Below are 19,054 nucleotides of genomic sequence, written 5' to 3' on the forward strand. Positions count from 1 at the left end.
TGGAGTAAAAAGAAACTAGTACCCGAAGAAAATAGCGAAGGAAACATTTAAGATGCGGTTAAGGAATAAATATATTTTTTCAACAATCGATAATTCCATTAATGAATGTTTTTGCAACTGAACCTGCTACAGTTTTCAGTGCGCAACTTGTTATTAATGGCTAAGTCGTTTCATGATCGATGAATGCAAAACCAAGATATTTTCTATATTTTTGTCTTAAATGAAAGATTAGATCCTTCTGTTTCTCGTAAGCTATTTATTTTCTTCTTTATATATATATATATAAATGGAGCATTTTTTTTGTTGAAAAGAAGCGGTCAAAACGGCTATACGGGACTGCTGTGATTTCCAGAAAAGACAAAACATAGCCCTTCTAGGATATACAGGGGAAGGAGAGTATATACAGCAAATCTATTTGAGTTCCCCCCTTAAGATCTTTTTCTTTCATGGCGATTTGAGAAAAAGCATCTATACTGCGATTTACAGTCACACGCGACCAACTAGACCTTCATCACAAACGAAAAATTGAATTTGGGTGGACGTCAATCAAAAGTGTTTCTATCGTTTCTATTGGTTTCTACACCAGGACTGATGTGAATACTCACGTGAACACGTGCAAATGTGCAAAAATCGTTGTCCTTATCTCATGCTTCTTGTCGCTGTGAATTTCTCACTCTGGATACATTTTCTCAAAAATGTCACAGGATTCCTGCTCCGAATCTTTTAAAACGCTTGATTGCAAAGCTACGGCTATGGCTATGATTTAAGGTTCTTCAAGATAGGATAAGTCAATACTGTTAGTTTGCAGTTAAACGTTTGAAATTCGGATTCGGAATCCTTAGACTTGTTTAAGAAACCCTTTTGATTGATGTCCACCAAAACTCAATTTTTCGTTTTTCGTGTGACTTGATCTATTTTTACATTCTTACATTTTCCGATAAAATACTATTATTTATTTACCGGCCAGGAGGTCCGGATAGGGAAAAACTGTGCCCGAGGTCTTGAATATACGGACCGGGGCCGTTAGGCCGAGGTCCGTTTTCAAGACCGAGGTCACAGTTTTTCGCTATCCGGACCGACTATAGGACGGTAAATAACTTATTTATTTTTTTCCCGTATTTTTTAAATTCTTTTTAATCGTGCAACGTTGCTGTTATTATTTGAAAAACGTCAAAGATAATGGATGGCAATATTTATTGAAAGAAAAAAATTTGCATACGTTGTAAGGGAAGTAATATCATTAAAAAAAGATTTTATTCACTGAGTAATAACAATATGATCAAGTTGAAAAATTAGAAAAAGTGAAAGTAATGTATTCACATTTACAAAAAAAGCCAATAACATGTCATGTCAATCAAACGATTGAGAAACCGTGCATGCGCACTGATATGGATCAAACAACAAGCACAGCAGTGCTACGATGACTTAAAAAAGAGCTTTTATCAAATTCTAATTCGTTTAAGAAATGCACAAGATCACATCAGAAAAAGCTGAACTGCAGATGGGTGCATTACATTATATCAAAGTCCATGTCTACTGCGATTCAGAGTCATCACTTTCAAGAATTCTTCGCCTTTTGGCTGGTTTTGGTGCTTGCACGTGTTGATGAACGATGTTCACAGTGAATGAGCAGCCTTCAACTCTACCAATAGTCGAACCAGGAAAAGTACCAAAGCCAAATGGTCCACCCTCTGATGACGAACTTGTGGATGTACTTGGCTTGGCATTGACATCTTCAGAGCAAGAAACTTCTGTTGTATTGGCAGCCATCATAGAGCGGCTTGACTGTTTTGACCGACTGAGAGTCAATGACATTTCGCGCTGATAAGTCAACGAAGCTGTGCTGTAAGAGTCGAGGCTTTTGAGATTTTTATGTCCACTCAGCTGGGCTACGTAGTTTGGTGGAACTCCAGCATCCATCAAGCGAGAAATGAACGTTTTCCTTACACTATGGTTGGACACATTTCCTTTCAACCCTACTCGTTTGGCAGCTTTCGAGAGAAGATTTCCAATCTCGTTTTTACCGAGTGGAGTTTTGCAATACCAAACATTTGAATTTTGCATTCGTTTATGCTTGATAGCCAGGTAAAACGGAGAGTCTGGATAAAGCATTTCTTGTGGTCTGTGGCTACGAAAGGCTATGTAATATTTTACTGGGCAACGCTCATTATCAGAAGCGTAAGCGTTTGGCTTGAATGCACGATTTCCTTCGCCCTGTCGTGTTTTTGAGACTCTTTCTGTGCCCCAAGTTAAAACTTCCTTTCCGGTAACGCTGTCAACATTCAGGGAAACATCTCCCCACTTCAGTTTACGGCTTTCATCGCGAGCACGGAAACCAAAATGTAGAGATAGGAGCCACCATACAGTCCTTTGAAGAGACTCAGGATTTTGCTCGCCAAACTCACCAGATGCAAACAAGAGGTCTTCTTCTTCATCTGTTACACCACGGGCTGCTTGAGGAAGATTTCCCTTGGCCTTTACTTTAGCCAGTTGCTTCTTTTTAGACTTTAAAGCGTCTCTTGACATGGCAAATTCTTGATCTTTAAATATATTGACTGTGGACTGCTTATCATTGAGGTATCTCTGAAGACTTCGATGGAAAGAGGTAAGTGTAGAGGGGTCGTACGCTTCGCCATCTTTCTTTTGTATCTCGATAAAGAAACGACAGATTAACAAATTTAGCTTTTGTGGAGGTATGTTTTCAACTTCTGTAGTTTCTCCCCACTCGGGCAAGTATCTTCGCCACACATTTAGGTCATACTGAGTTTTCTTAATAGTATTTTCTGGACGCTGAGTCTGTATGAAACTTTGGACGTCGTCCACTGAAAAACGTTGCTTTTCTCTGGTTTTCTCCCTTTCGTTTTCTTTGTTTTCGTAGTCCAAAGGATAATAGAATTCGCTATCACTATGCTCGTCATCAGACATCTTACTGAGATAAACGTGACTATAAAACAGCGTGTTTTGTAGAGAAAATAAGTGAATAAATATTGCCAGTAAAAACAACAAATTGCAATATTTGTTTTGTTGTTTAGCGGCCAAGGATACCGGACCGCGACCGCGGGCAGATACAACACCGCGGTCAAACGTCTGCGCATGCTTGAAGGTCTAGAATCAAAATGGCGGATAATCTTACATGTTTTTCTGGATGATAAACTGTTTTCTTCGATCTTTTCGGATTGCAGCCCTGTTGCATACGTTGTTTTGTGATTTTCTTCCCTCTTATGTCGTGGAAGATAAGTGAATTACACAAAATGTCCACAGCAGAGGATATTCCTATTGATTTTTTGAAGGAAACCAGAAAATCCGAAGGAAAATGATCTTAGATAAGATTGCCGAAGGTGAGTTGATCATGCTTTAATTATTTTACAGGATTGATCGATTGTACTACAGTGCAGATATGTACCGCTGCGACATGATATACTATCTTAAGCCTTTATGTGCTAAGAAGCGTCAGTCAATGAAAATGCTTGTCAAACATTTTTAAATTGAAGTCAAATACATAAGCTTGTTTACTTGACTTTTAAAGGCTGCAGAGCCAGCACTTATCCATAGAAAGTATTCTTAATTAAGCACTCCACGAAGCAATAAATTTACAATTACAAACAAGAACTTTACTAAAACTGTAGAATATCAAAACTTTAGCAAACCTTTTCTATGGTGTAGGTATAAGATTAGAAATTCAGATGACTTCTCAATACCAAGATTTAATACTATAACATATGGGAAGCACAGTATAAGGTATATATAGGTCCTTTCATTTGGTCAAAGCTTGATAAATCGCTCAAAATGGCTGAATCAATTAATAAAATTAGAGATCAAGAAAGGAAGTTGGACTTGGCCATGACTATCTCTGCTCAGGAGTGTAAAGACTGCTTTTTGTGTCTAAATTAATTCATGTCTCTACTTGTTCTATTGAATAATTTAATTTTTATGGGTAATGCAGTGTGCTGCAGTTTTCCATACCCGCGAACTCAGATGTCCTGATAGTAGTTTCAGTGTCTGGATAGACGTGGGGCGTCTGATTTGGCTTGGGTGCAAACCTGTGGTACACAGCTATCATTTTATTATCTACACATATAATTCATGTATAACATACCAGTTGCACTAGGGATATTGGAGGGGAGAGGGTAGAGTGGGAGGGGGGGAGGGGGTGGAATAGATGGTGTTGGGGTGGGAATGTAAATAGGAAATAACTAACAATTAACTATGGATTTTAAGGGTTTTTATTAGGGTTAGATAGGTGTCTCCAATTAGTTTCTTAATTGTAAGCTAGAAAGAAAGACACGTTAATAAGGTTATTATTATTATTATCATTATTATGTAATATCAATATCGATGGATTTTGTATGGATATGATTATTTCTTAAGAAAAGTTACTGTACACATGTTATATATTGTTTATATATTGCTTATATATTGTTTTGCATTTATGAAAAATCCATCTAAATCTTGCAGGGTGGTCTTACCAACCAATGCTCCAAAAATTAGTTGCCATGAAGATGACTGTCCATGAGAAGAATGTTATTTGCCTGGCCAATTAAACACACAGACATTTAGCCATTGATGATAATGATGGCTGCTATATTGGGTTCTTGAACAAGTCTTTGCAAAAAGTATGCCAGTGAAGACTGTGGGACAGCTGGATTTGTAATGTTTAATAAATGAGCAGGAGTGTTTTAGCGGGTATAAAACATGAGGCGTAGCCGAGTGGTTTTATACCCGATAAAACATGATCTGCAAGTTTACTGAACGGCTTTAAAAACTCACGATGTAAGTTCTCATATTGGACCGAAAACTTTACGAAATGAACCAAGTTTGATAGAGAAAATCCAAATTAAAGTTTATGCAAATGAAGACGAATCTATATCAGATATAAAACCTCCTTCATGGTCATGATTTCTATTGTTTCCTTCATGAATGATTAATGACTTTTTAAAGTATTAATAAAATCCACATCAAAAGAATCATCAACAGTAATTCCTTGAAATGAATGATTAGACAGATGTATATCACTGCCTCAGATACATAAAAGTGAATTGGGCGCCCACCAGTAACTTGATCATTTGCCACAATATTGACATCGTTTGGTCAGGGATTGGTAAAACTATTCTGTTTGCTATATAACACTTTGAAAGAATGATATTGATGAAAGTGCATGCTGTTAAGCCATTTCTTCCATTAAGTGTGGACTGTGATATCTGCTTTTCAAATAACCAGAACTTTCCATATTGAGTTGAAACAGATAATACATGGGCATGATGAATTCCTTGGCCAGATAGAGAGCCAGAAGAGTTTGCACTTGGATTTGAGCTTCTTGAAGGTTGAGGGACAGAAAATGTATTTAAAACTGTTTCAACATGGTTCTTCCAATCTGTGGATTCATAATAGTCAGGACCATGACTGTTTATATCTGGAATCTTTATCTGGACTGTCTTCATTTTCCTCATTATTACTTATATTATTGACACTGTTAGATGTACGTGTAGGCAAAAGAAGAGATGTGTTAAAAGAATTTGTCAGTTTATCCAATTTGTTCATGAGTGGGCCGGCTTAGAGCAGTGAGGACAATGTTTCTTTATATAAATTTTCTAGATATACCATTTATGACTATAGTAATGGTAAAAAGGTAAATTATACACTGTGAAAAGATAAAATAACCTACTGACGTTTCAGACGCTAGTCCTTCGTCGGAGTAAAAGACTATATGACTATATTAGGTGTAGAGTGAATGTTGTCCTTTTCAAGAGATAGGCAAATAGCTGGAATAGTAGGTTGGATTTCTAAAAGAGAGGAGACCATGTGGGTGGCAAGAGACAGTTTGAGGCTGGTGTCTGGTAATCTAATGGTATAGATATTGTGAAAATCATCAAGTAAGAGCATCATAAAGGAATGTTTCTGTAAACAGTCAAATAGAAAAAAATTAGGAGATAAAATTAATATAAGATTGATTTATCTAAAGAAAAAAGAAAAACAAACTTTAGTAGCATTTTGAACATTGCTATGCAGGAGAGTGGGGTAGTCCTTCTGTAGTTGACCATTGTGGCGATCTACAGTTCTTGGAGCTATACTGTATCCCAGCACAGGCCCGATGTTCCATGGTTATTCAAAAAAGTTCCTATGTCTTTTTGCAATAGTCCTCTTCACAATTCCCTCCGCCATCTTGAAAGGTAGCCGTGCCTTTGCATCGAAGCGAGACGAACGGTGAGCTTGCAATGATAGAGACGTGAATAATTGTTCAAGCTCACCGTTCATCTCGCTTCGATGCAAAGGCACGGCTACCTTTCAAGATGACGCAGGAAACTGTGCAGGGGTCTATTGGGAAGTTTTTTTAATCTATTAAAATAATAGTAAAATTGAAATTGAACACTTCATTGTAAAAGGAATATTTTAGACATGAGAAAAATGTAAATATTTACTACCTGAAGTAAGCAATGATATGGAGAAGAACAACAGTTCTCTGTTCTTGAAGGTACCATCTTTCTTTGCTGGTTTCAGGTTTTATTATAGAATTTAGGATCATATCAAATAGTCCAGGAGAATGTTCATCTACAAAGTCTTTCATCAAAGCAGGGTTGTACAATGTGTAATCTTCTTCATCATTGTGGTGGTACAATGCAAGTTGAAATGCTTCCACAAGATTCTCAAAAGAATTTTCTTTTTAAAGAAAATTGAACACCAGTAAAAACCATAGTTAATAAAAAACAGTAGTGAAATCAGATCATTTCTGATGGCCATGCTTGTCATTTTTGAAGGAGAGTACCCTGCTATGATGCATCATTTATAACACATTATAACAATTACCACCAGAGTACTCTGCTTCAAAAATGACAAGCATGGCCATCAGACTGCCTCCTTCAAATAACAGCATTTTTTTGTTTCATCCACGTTTTTTAGTTTTATATTCCTGCTCCGAGCTTTCGGGTTACAAACCTATCTTCAGGGAAAACTGAATCAGTTAACTATTAACTACGACTTTTCTACACTTCGTACACCACATAGTTCCTGGTTCATTTTTTCCTTTTCCATGCTCATCAATTGCAGAAAAAAGTCTTGAAGGTATCGGGACTAAAGTTGTAGAATGCTGGTCGCAAGGAAAAGAGCGGCGATTGTAGTTTCCTTTTCTATCTCATTTTTGTGCCTTCGACAGACTAGAATTTTCTGGAATTTGTCCAGCCCTTGCTAACTTCGAGTTTACCTTGAAAAGGCTTCCTGAAGGACAGTTATCTTTATGGGACCGACTTTTTGGTGCTTTTTCACAACCATAGCTACACACAAAGCTGACACTCGTAGCGATTATTACTAAAACCACGAAGGAGAAAACTTTAATTGCGTTTTTCTCAAAATGTAAAACGAATAAAAAAAGTGTAAACCGAGAATAGTTTGAGGATATGACAGAGAGTATATACGGAAAATATTGAGCTTAAATATCCAGGGAATTTCTTATAAATAAACTTTGAACTCATCCGTCCGACAATATACTAATGTTTACAAATAAAAATATGGCGCGCCTTAACATGGTGCTACGCATGCGCAGACATTTGACCGCGGTGTTGGCAGATACTGACAAAATACCGCCCGCTCAAACAGCCAATCAGAACGCACGATTTTTTAGGATACCGGACCGGAAAAAAATGAATAATAATCTTCGATAAAATAGGAAAACAATTTCAATGATCATTTTTAATAGCCAGTAATAAACAATAGCAGATATCAGGGTTACACTCTAGTGACTTCCTTAATTTGGGTCAATTTCTAAACATTTCATTGTATTGACCAAAATGCCTCGACTTGAAACAATCGTTTGAAGGCAACAGAATGTAACTCCGATATCTGCTATTTATTGTGTTTGATTGGATGACGACAAAACAATTGTCGTCTCACGGTACCCGATTTAGGGGGGACGGGTGGTGTTACCCGGTACCCATGCACCTCCTCTGGAAGTGAAATTTTAGATTTTGTCCCCAAATATCTCCAAAACTAAAAGCCAAATCACAGAAATGAATGGACTTTCTGTCTGCATGTATGCTAATAAACATATTTGTGTCTAGAAACTGCCACTATAGACCCCTAGTATCGATCATTTGAACAGGTCTCTGGTGGGGGAAGGGGTATGTACCCACCACCTTTGTTTTGACCTCGGCCCAAATAGTTCCTTTCTCTGGAAGTAGCTGGAGCTTTAAACAATTATTTTACCAACAACAGGCTTAACAGGTTTTATTTTCAACTAAAAAACTTACAGAGAATATAAATAACAATTAACTGTTTTGATTATAAATTTAAAAATATAAAAAATATGAATAAGATATTTGTTTTTCGAAGTTTTTTAAAATAAAACTGATGACAAGTATATTCGACGTTTCGACTCCCTCCGGCGTCATTTTCAATAACGAAAGTAAAGTAATAATTTGAATACATAAAGCTCTCTCGTGCATGCACCTCGAACCATGCGAGTTCGCATGTTTATGAAAATAACAGTAAATGTGGCAAAAACAGAATTTCTCCTGACATCGGCTATCACTATCTACTTCTTAAATGTGCCTATTTATATTTATTTATATATATAGCACAGGAATATTTAAAAAATAATAATATTAGCTTTTACTAAAAGCTAAGACCAATCCAAATTTCGATGTTTTGCTTATTTTCAAAGTTATCGTCGCTTTGGGCTCGGATTCAGCCCAAAAGGCAGCGTTATAACTTTAGGAGACGCGTATAAAATAGCAACAGAGCAAATATATATATATCTTGACGTACAAGTGATTATTATATTATTAGTTGTCGTCGTACTCCCCGAAGATGACTAGTAGTCTAATTAACCTGAAGATATCTAGAACGCCAGTTTAGCGAAGCGGTCTTCGGGACTTTCCCAGAATAGCAGTGATTCACCCTACTCGGTACTGGAAAACATATCGGATATCAGTACATAGATCCATTGTTTGGTAGAGACGCCCACCTGTATAAAAGACCTCGTCAAAGTATGAATGATTTATATCATTCGATGAACCATAACCACGCATAGTCACGTAGTTTACTTGTATTTTTAGTCTAAACTTGGTGAAGTGGGTGACGTAGGTGACGATCGGGCACACTTGTCACGTGTGTAGTTGCGAAGCAGTCAGTCACGGTTCACCTTGTTTCTAAACTTCGACTCAAAAAGTTCATTTTCCCAACATCATGGACTTATTCGAAGGAATACACGAGATGATTGAGATGATCGTCTGCGTTTTATACTTGATTCACGTGAACCGTTTAGAGACTGACAGGAGAGATGAGAGGCCTGCACGGAGAAAGCAACCCGTGGAAAACGATGAGGAGAAAAACTGATAAAAAGGTACAAGAAACTCCAAACACTGTATGATAACAGCACAATATCTCGATTGTTTTATTCTTCAATGTTTCCTTTAAACAAAAAACAAAACAAAAAAATTATAAAGAATTTATTTATTGAGAAGTCCGTAACCAACTTTTTGTCGCCCTCTGTAATAATAGTTCAATCACTTAAACTCACAACGATGTCAACCAATTTGATTGTAACGGGTAGGGGTTCCGCTTATAATTTTTATTAACTTTCTTTTGGAACCTTAAAGTTTTTATAAAAATATGTTTTCGGCCATCAAATCTTTTAATTCAGTTTTGTTTCATATTTAATGTCGAATTATTAGAATTGTTCAACATATTATTTGATTTTCTTTGGATAGAAAAACATAGACAGTACCCTACCCCGGTCAGGCTTGCCCGCACACATTTCCTTCAGATCCATTATAATGCGCTCTAACAACAAGTCGTTATCATCATTTTTATTCGTTTATTTCAACGTTTGATGTATACTAGTCAAGAGTACTCGTCAAGAGAATACTCTCTTAGTACTAGTTCAACAGAATATTGCGGATATAGTTATATAGGCAGCATTCTTCCATTGGACAGTTTTATTATCACGCACCAAATAGTATGCCGATAGGGCCTTTTCTGTACGTGGTCATATGTTGTGGAACAATCTGAACCACTGCGAAAGGAAAGTAATTTGGAACATTTTAAAAAGAACCTTAAGAATCATTTATTTTCAACACTTTATAATATTTTATTTTTAATTTATGCTAATAAATATCTTTATTATATGGCAAGGTAATTTCACGCGCTGTGATTGGTCAATTAGCGGTCCATAACTTACGGTACGGACCGAAAAATGAAATGGTTTACTGAGTGTACGTACTTACACATGATCTTTTAAAACATTCAAATTTTCATTAAAAAAGTATATTTCTGGATGAAAATCGTCGGGAAACCTTCAATGAATAATTAAAGATGACTTAAAGTCACTGGAATTTAATGTAAAACTTATCAAACCAGCGAAAACTCTGTCATACAATGGCGACAACTCTTTCGATCAAGGATTTACATGGCACTGTGAGTTGAGCGATTTTGTACGACTAGAAAAAAGTAGAAAAACTAACTATTCTAAAACTAAAACTATGTCAAACTATGAATTAAAGGGTGATAAATAGCGGCTAATTCAGTAAATGAAATAAAGATAGGTTTACAAGTAGAATTAACGTAAATTTATTATTTCAGTAAGATTACAACGTCAAGTCAGTTGAACTTATCTGAATCGATCGGGTGAAGAAGCAAGTAGTTTCTTTCGTTAACGTTTTAAGCAGTTTTCTAGGCTCATCCGCTCTTGAAGTATTTTCATATTTCAGTAAGATTTCATCTACACTTGAATTTGAATGCATTTTTGGACAGGAGAGTCGGCAGTACCTTTTTTAATTGAGTCGAAAGTGTGCCGTCTTCATGACTTCAGCCTTTGTGCATATGGCGGCCTGCCTCAAACAGTCAAAACGTTGAAAACCTCGTTTGCTTGGTCCGTACCGTAAGTTATGGATCCTCGTTTTTTCCACTTTTTTATGGCCCGCGCTACGCGCTTGGGCCATAATGCAGTGGAAAAAACTCGGTCCATAACTTACGGTACGGACCAAGCAAACGAGGTTAATAAGAGCTATATATTCACATTCTTTACACATATTAATATAATAATATATTTCATGAATACTGTACTAAGCGCCATTGAACTATATAAATTGTTTATTAATAATTTTCTTATTAATTTATTATTATTAATTTATTATCATCATCATCATCATTATCATCATTATTATTATTATTGTTAAATTATATACTACTTTCTGACTTTCATATTTGAACTTTTGTTTTATTTACAGACTGAAGACGGCCATTAGAAATTAGAGCAACAACTAGCTGTAGAAATAACAAAGTATAGATGTAGAGGGGATTATATTCGTACTCCTGGCGATGCTTGTACAACTATCAACTACTCAACATTCAAAGACTTCAGAACACTACTTCTAGATCGGTCTTCAAAACTACGAAATGTTTGCACATAACACCACTGCCTGGGTACTGGGTATAAAACACGAGGCGTAGCCGAGTGGTTTTTATACCCGATAAAACACGATCTGCGAGTTTATTGAACGGCTTAATAAACTCATGATGTAAGTTCTCATATTGTACCGAATTCTTTACGAAATGAACCAAGTTTGATAGAGAAAATCCAAGTTAAAGTTTATGCAAATGAATACGAATCTATATCAGATATAAAACCTCCTTAACTGTCATGATTTCTATTGTGTTTCCTTCATGAATTATTAATGAGGTTTTTAAATAAACTTAATTAGATCTTGTTTTCTAATTAGTTTCTTCAAGGCTTCTAAAGTTCGCTCAAATGTTCGCTGTATCTGTGGGTCCATTCACACTTAGCTGGATAGATTTGAATTAGATTAATCTGCTATCGATGAATCCAAAACCTATGCCAAGTGTGAACACAAATACGTTCCGAGTTCGACCTTGGTTACGTCGCGAAATGGTTTCGGATCGATCCCAAGCTCGCTCAGCAATATCCGTAGCCTGGTTTAAAATAAACATTTAACGTCATCGTAGCGCGTACGGAAAAAAATTGTACAGGACATCATTTGAACGAAAGGCAATTTAAGAAGCGGTAGTCGATTTTCGATCGGCTTGGTAAGTTGTGAGTTATTGAGCCCCGAGTGAGGGTTTTTGTGGATTTGAGGGGCGAAGTTGCACACCTTTCCAATCATTATACACTGGGCAGTAAAAGCCAGATTTTCGAACAGCACAAATCCCCACAAGTCTTAACACCAAAGCGTTCCTAGGCGGGATTTGTGAAACTCCAAGAATTAACTGAGGTACCGGTTCAATTATCATGTACTGAAAAGCTACAGTCTTGGAATGTGCCTGCTTTATATCCCGAGAAGAGGGGAGCGGTGCTTTTTGAAGATTTGCTATTTGAACAAGCAGATTATCAGAAAGATAGACTTGGACGTAAGTGACCAATTGTTAAGGGTAGAAGGGAGGGTTTTAACGCTGCTCCTACTTTCTCTTAGAAAGTAACAAAAAGTGATTTGAAACGACTGAGAGATACTCTTGAAGATAATTCTCCATTAGCAGATATACTAGATGATCATGACTGTGAGCCATTTGATTATGAAGATTACTGCCAAAGCCTACCATCCAAGATAAAACTAGAAAAAAAGAAAAAGGTTCTCCTTCACTTAAATACAGAGAGTGTTAGAACAGATGTGCTTAAACAACTTGATCACGCGTCTGATCCATTCATTGTGATTTCCCCTGAACAAATTGAAATTGTTAAGAAGAGAGTCAAGGTTAGTATTGCTTAAAGTCTGGAAATCGAGAGGAATACCAGAGGCCAGGCTGACTGCCCAGAGTGGTATCAGCATAGAGAGAAGAGACTGACTGCTTCCAATTTTGGTGCAGTGATGAATAGGAGAGAGTCAATTTTTCAAAAAAGCCTTTTAGAAAAAATCAAAACAAATAGTGGAAGTCAGAGAATTCCTCTAAGTTGTCGATGGGGTAAAGATAATGAAGAAAATGCACTATTACAATATTATGAATCAGTTGATCATCAAGTTAAGATCTGTGAGTGTGTTGGCTTGGTGGTAAATCCTAAATGGCCATGGCTAGCTGCTAGTCCAGATGCACTCGCATTCAATTCACAAGAATCTTCTCCATATGGTGCAGTTGAAATTAAATGTCCATCATCAAAAATTAATATGACAATCACTGAAGCTTGTCAAGACAAGAATTTCTACCTTGGTTATGTCAATGGACAAGTGAGTCTTAAACAGAAACATCAATATTACTATCAACTTCAAGGCATTATGGCTATTTGCCAGTTATCATGGATTGACTTCGTTGTATACACAGTTGTAGACCTCCATGTTGAGCGTGTTTATTTTGCTTTTCATAACTGGAAAGAAAACATGCTTCCAAAACTCACCAATTTTTTCTTTGACTATCGTCGTGAAATCAATTCAATATAGAAGATACTATTTATGTCAGGCTTGAAGATATGAGGTTTATTTACTGCTCATAATAGATGTCCATTGATTTTCCTCTTATTGATAAAAATGTCTTTTAACATTTTAAGAAATGTTCAAAACTCAAGTAGAAGACATGAAGTTTATTTGCAAATGGAAAAAACAAAAACAGTATTTTACAAGTATGTAGTACACACATTGTATGAATGAATTGCTTATTTAAATTTAATATTAATATACACCGCACAACGTTGTCATATAAATTTTTAAAAATAGGAATTATAACTTTTTTTATAATTTGATTCTAAAGCTCCACCCTAGGTTCGTGGAAATAACTGTTTCAATATAACTGTTTCAGAAAATATCAAAGATGTCAGTCTGCATCTTCAAAAAAGTGAAATAATAATTCTGTTTTGCTTAAAACAATAATTTCCAATTTGTTATTTTTATATAACAACGTCACTGCAACTAATACAGACGATAATTAAATTATGCTATTTAATAGTGAGACTAATAAAATGGAGATATAAACATTTTGAGTTCATACAATATTGTTTTAAGTTGTCACTAACTTAATTACTTAAAAGCTTACTGAGACATTAAATAAATAGTTAAGAATATTGAAATCAACTGATTATTATGCACTAAATACATAATTAGCTGCTGCATAAGTTGCTTGGTATACTGCGCAGATCAGCTCAATATATACATTACAACTGCAGTACAAATATATAGTCTATATCTCATATGCACTAGATATAGATAGAAATAATGTATACATTACTTTATACAATATATGCTTATACATTTTATGTATATGCAGTGTCTTACATATACATATATACTGCATTTTGAATCATATTCAATATTGTTGTTTATTCTCAGCATTTCTTTATATCCATACGGATGGATTTGTACAGTCTGGATTACTTCTACTGCTGTAAAAGGAGAAACCTTTGAGTGAATAAATAGTTGAGTTTAAGACTGTACAAGATTTACAAGAACATCTCAAAAATTACAATGGTATGTAAGCGCCTTCACGGTCGCATGCTTTTTTCAATAGCTCTACAAGATTTTTGAGTTTTTAGTATAGATTTAGGATTTTTTTCAAATTTTTCCAATTTGTAGATATTTTAAGAACTTTTATTAGTCTTAGGACATTTTTTTCGACATTTTATATCTACCAGAACTCATATTTGAAGCCTAATCGTCCTGGAATTGCCGTCATTGTTGAATGCCAGACCTTACAAGCTTCAATTTTGCTCGACCTGGTCTCTGGAATGGTAACTTTCAACCACAGTACAGCGACTCTAATATCATCTTCAACTTTAACCATGGAAATAGAGGTAAAAGAGCTGGCAAAAGGGTCAAGGAGAGAGATTCTATTCGCAAGAACAGAATCGAAACCGTTATGCATCATCGACCATCTTATGAATTTGCATACAACTCTCGGGACAGGAAGGCAAATGAAAATAATTTAATTTCTATTTCTCTAAACGAGTCTGTTGCGGGTAAACCCAACATGACGAACTCAGTGTCTGTTGCGTCTGGTAAACGCTCTACACTGCAAGAATCTTCATTTACTACGATGGAACTTGACTGTTCTACGTGTGGAAATTTTAGTCGAGAAGAACAACATTCTACAACTACAGTGAACGCTAACAAAGATCCAATTAAGACCGAAAACATACGAATTGCTTCGTTAAATTCTCAGTCACTAAAAAAGGATGTAAATCTTGGTTTGGCCATCGAACTGTGCAAACAGTTCAATATTCAGATTTTGGGTGTACAGGAAAGCTGGAGAACTGGCTCCGAGTACATTGAATTTGGCGAGAATAAAGATCAATGGAAATGGATTAACTACGGATATGAAAAAAAGAATAGAGCAGGGGTTGGCTTTATTGTTGGTCCAAATGTGCAAGTCATCAAAACAGTTGAGCATCTACCTGGTAGAATCTTAACAATCTATGTTAAATGCTATGGCTTATGTATACGCATTACCAATGTCTATGCTCCAACCGAAGTTGAAAATCTTGAATCAAAACAACGCTTTTATAAAGAACTCCGTAAAGCCATGGTGGTCGAGAAACTGAAGAAGTATAAGCCCTTGTTGGTTGGTGATTTCAATGCAATAATTTCTGAGGATAGTCGTGAGGGATTTGCAACAATACTGGGACCCAACAATCCTCCTTCAAGCACCAGAAAGACCAATGAAAATGGAAGATTATTGTTAGAATTCTGTCAAGAATACAAATTACGTATTGCAAACTCCAACTTTTTGACAAAGCGAATTCACCGAGACACGCACACTCTTCCTAATGGTATCAATCGAAGACTTGATTACATACTGGCAGGAACCCAACTTCTTAAACTAATGAAACATTGTAGAGTCTACAATAAACCAACAAACAGCTGGAAGCAAACAATTGGTACTGATCACAAGATTCTGATATCTGATATAAGCATACCATGTAACAGAAACTCCTTAAAACAACAACTCAAAAAGAAGGCAACAAAAAAGGTCCAAAAGAGAAAGTGGGATGTTACTCATCTTAGAGATGATGCTGAATGTAAAAAACAATACTGCAAAAGAATTGACAGTATTTTAAGCGATTGCAATTTTGATTGCACAGCACCTGAAGAAATCAACAAAAACATTGTCTATGCCATTCATGAAGCGTTAGACAGTGAAATCCCGGTAGCGCAAAAGGAGAAAGAGTTAAAAAAACCATGGGAATCAAGTGAACTATTAGATCTAATCAAGAATTCTGACAACTCTAAAGAGCAACGTGATAAGATTAAGAAGTTAAAATTAAAGCTCAAAAATGAATATTATGAGAAAAAGGCAAATGAACTGAATGATGCTAGTAACGCAAGAAAAGTTGAACGTGAGTTTGCTCTCTCAAAGAATTACAGTATGATCCCAAAGTTACAGAATAGGGTTGAAATTAAACCCTCTGACCTTAAAAGTTATTTTGAAGATCACTTCAAGAAGAGAGCTGACATTGAAATGCCTGCAGAGCTTGCAAATTCTGAGAAATATCCAGATTTATTTAATGACCGGAAAATAGAAATTAATTCCAATCCACCTGAAAAAGAAGAAATTATATCTGCTCTTAAGAGTTTTAATAATGGGAAGAGCTTTGGCACCGACAATATACCACCTGAAGGGTTGAAGTATGGAATCCACTCAAATCATCTAATTACAGCTCTCTGGATGTTATTAAATAGTATCTGGTTAACAATGACGATTCCTGCTGATTGGCTAAAGCTTTCCATCACCTGTCTCCATAAGAAAGGAGGTAAACATCAAGCAAGTAATTACCGTGCACTGTCAGTGGGCTCTAACATCTCTAAGATTTTGTCAAAGATAATTATCACACGACTGAAAGAATGCTATGAGGAAAATATTTCAAAGGCTCAGTTTGGCTTCAGAAGGGATAGATCAACGACTGATGGAGTTTTTCTACTACGACAGATAATAAAGAACACTGAAGGTGGTATAATTGCACTGTATATTGATCTAACAGCTGCATTTGACAAGGTACCCAGACATATTATGTATGAAGTTCTGAAAGTTAGAACTGGATGTGAGAAGTTAATTGATATTCTATGGTTATTATATGATGGAACAATCGGGAAAATATGTGGAGATAAAACTGATTTTCCTATTGAAGCAGGGACCAGACAAGGTGGTGTGGAAAGTCCTCCAGTATTCAATTGGTTCTTTGACTGGGTACTCAAGGTCGCTGCCCGTGAAATTGACCAACGCTTTCCAAATGGATGGGGAATACCATGTACATATACAATCGCTAATGCATGTCATCAACGGAGTACTGGACGAATGAATGGTGTGGAGATAATTAAATGGCTTTTATATGCTGATGATGTTGTTGTGCTGTCAAAGGATCTTACTGATCTACAGGAGATACTGGAAATTATCCATGGAACATGCTTAAGATATGGGCTTGAGTTAAGTTTTAAGAAAACCAAAACACAGGTATTTCATGATGCGCAGCTTATGGAAAAGAAGAGCTTATTAAATATATCAGGACATGATATTGAAAATGTAAAAGAGTTCAAGTATCTTGGTCATATGTTTTATAGTGATCAGAAGGAAAGTTTTGTCGATAACAGAATACTAAGTGCAACAGGAAAATTCCACGAGCTCAAGAACGTCCTTACAGATCATAAAGTATCTATGAATACACGCAGAAAACTCTTGGAATCCTGTATCAGATCCAGACTTACTTACTGTACTGAGGCTGAACTACCAAATGAAGATGAACTGAAAAAGCTTGAATCCTGTTGGTTTGGTCTACTAAGAAGAATGGTACGGAATGGCTGGGAAAGGAAAATGAATAGTGACGGAGAAGAAACGTTTGCCTTTAAATATAGGAACTTAGACCTGGAGAGAATAGTGGGAACCCTGGCACTTCGTGATTTTATATACATACGCTACTTGAAGTACATTGCACATGTTTGTAGAAGACCAAATTCAAATTTAACGAAACAGTTGCTGTTTGCAATTCCATCTGCTAAATATGTTAGAGATCCATGGATCAAAATTAGTCAACTTCTTAATGTTGATAAACACCAAGCTAAGAAATCTACACAAGACAGAAAAGTTCTAAAAGGACTACTACATCAGAACTTTGGCTCTGTGTAGACTATATAGTCCCTGCTGATCAACTTATAGTTGGAAATAGCGGAATGACACTGATACTGATACTGATACTGATACAAAGGAATGTATGATTACTGGGGACGCTTGTCTCCAGCTAGTAAACAAAATGTCTTTGTAATTTTTGGTGTTTTTTATGCTTATAATTTAGCTGTTACTTAGCCAATCAAAGCCAAACCTGTTAATTTTTGACGTGCTCTTGCTCTTTATGGAAATATATATCTTATCTTCCTAATGTTGTCCGCCATTCTCAAGTATCCCTATACGCTGATGATACAGCCTTGTACTATTTCTCCTCCTCAGTTCCTGACATAGAAGATATAAGCTTAATGAAGATCTCAAGCTGGTTGGTGATTGGTTTAAGATCAATCATTTGACCCTGAATGCAACCAAAACTAAAGCCATGCTGTTTGGAAGCAAGAGAAAGACCAACATCTCCACCATCTCCATACTATACAGGTCCACCTCAAAGACATCGAGAGAGTTCAAGAATTCAAGTACCTTAGTGTGGTCTTTTACAGCAATATGACTTGGTCTGCTCATGTTGAAAAACAAACGCCTTGGTCTCCTGAAGCGAATCAAAAATCTTTTGCCTAAATTCGCTAGACTCTTGTACTTCAACAGCTTGGTCCTACTGCTTTTTGATTATGGTGATATTGTTTGGGGAGATAAAGATAATATCACGCTTATGGAATCTCTTCAAACCCTGCGCAACAAAGCGGCCAAGATCATCCTGGATCGTCCTCTACACTCCTCAGCATCTGATGCTCGGAAAGAACTTAATTGGGTGGAACTCAGTAAGCGCAGATACTACCATCGATGTTTACATATATTCCAATGTAAAAACAGATCTACAGTGGCCAATTAAATTATGCACGACAGGAATACCAATAAGCAAATTTATTTATGCCGTGCTCCTTTGGTTACCAGAGCCTCTTCGCGGGAGGAACGAGTCCGAGGAGCTCTGGGTACGAGACTAGAGTCGAGCATAGGCAGCCCA

At 36.3% G+C, this 19,054-nt stretch overlaps 2 protein-coding genes across 2 annotated transcripts; one reads left to right on the top strand and one right to left on the bottom strand.

The window, feature by feature from the left end:
- Positions 1 to 5,700: 5,700 nt before the first annotated feature.
- LOC148913400 (uncharacterized) lies at positions 5,701 to 6,585 on the bottom strand. The gene is made up of 2 exons (XM_089025767.1): positions 6,420 to 6,585; positions 5,701 to 5,932 (listed from the first exon to the last, which is right to left on the bottom strand). The coding sequence occupies exons 1-2, from the start codon at positions 6,560 to 6,562 to the stop codon at positions 5,701 to 5,703; spliced, it is 375 nt and encodes a 124-aa protein (XP_088881893.1). The 5' UTR covers positions 6,563 to 6,585.
- Positions 6,586 to 14,604: 8,019 nt separating this feature from the next.
- On the top strand, positions 14,605 to 18,039 carry LOC148913401 (uncharacterized). Its single transcript, XM_089031432.1, has one exon. The coding sequence runs from the start codon at positions 14,605 to 14,607 to the stop codon at positions 18,037 to 18,039; it is 3,435 nt and encodes a 1,144-aa protein (XP_088887558.1).
- The last annotated feature ends 1,015 nt before the right edge of the window (positions 18,040 to 19,054 follow it).

The sequence above is a fragment of the Actinia tenebrosa genome, unplaced genomic scaffold (genome assembly GCF_029948245.1).
Source record: "Actinia tenebrosa isolate PJP-AT-01 unplaced genomic scaffold, QUT_ActTen_1.0 PGA_scaffold0__85_contigs__length_37466705, whole genome shotgun sequence".
NCBI classification, from domain to species: domain Eukaryota; kingdom Metazoa; phylum Cnidaria; class Anthozoa; order Actiniaria; family Actiniidae; genus Actinia; species Actinia tenebrosa.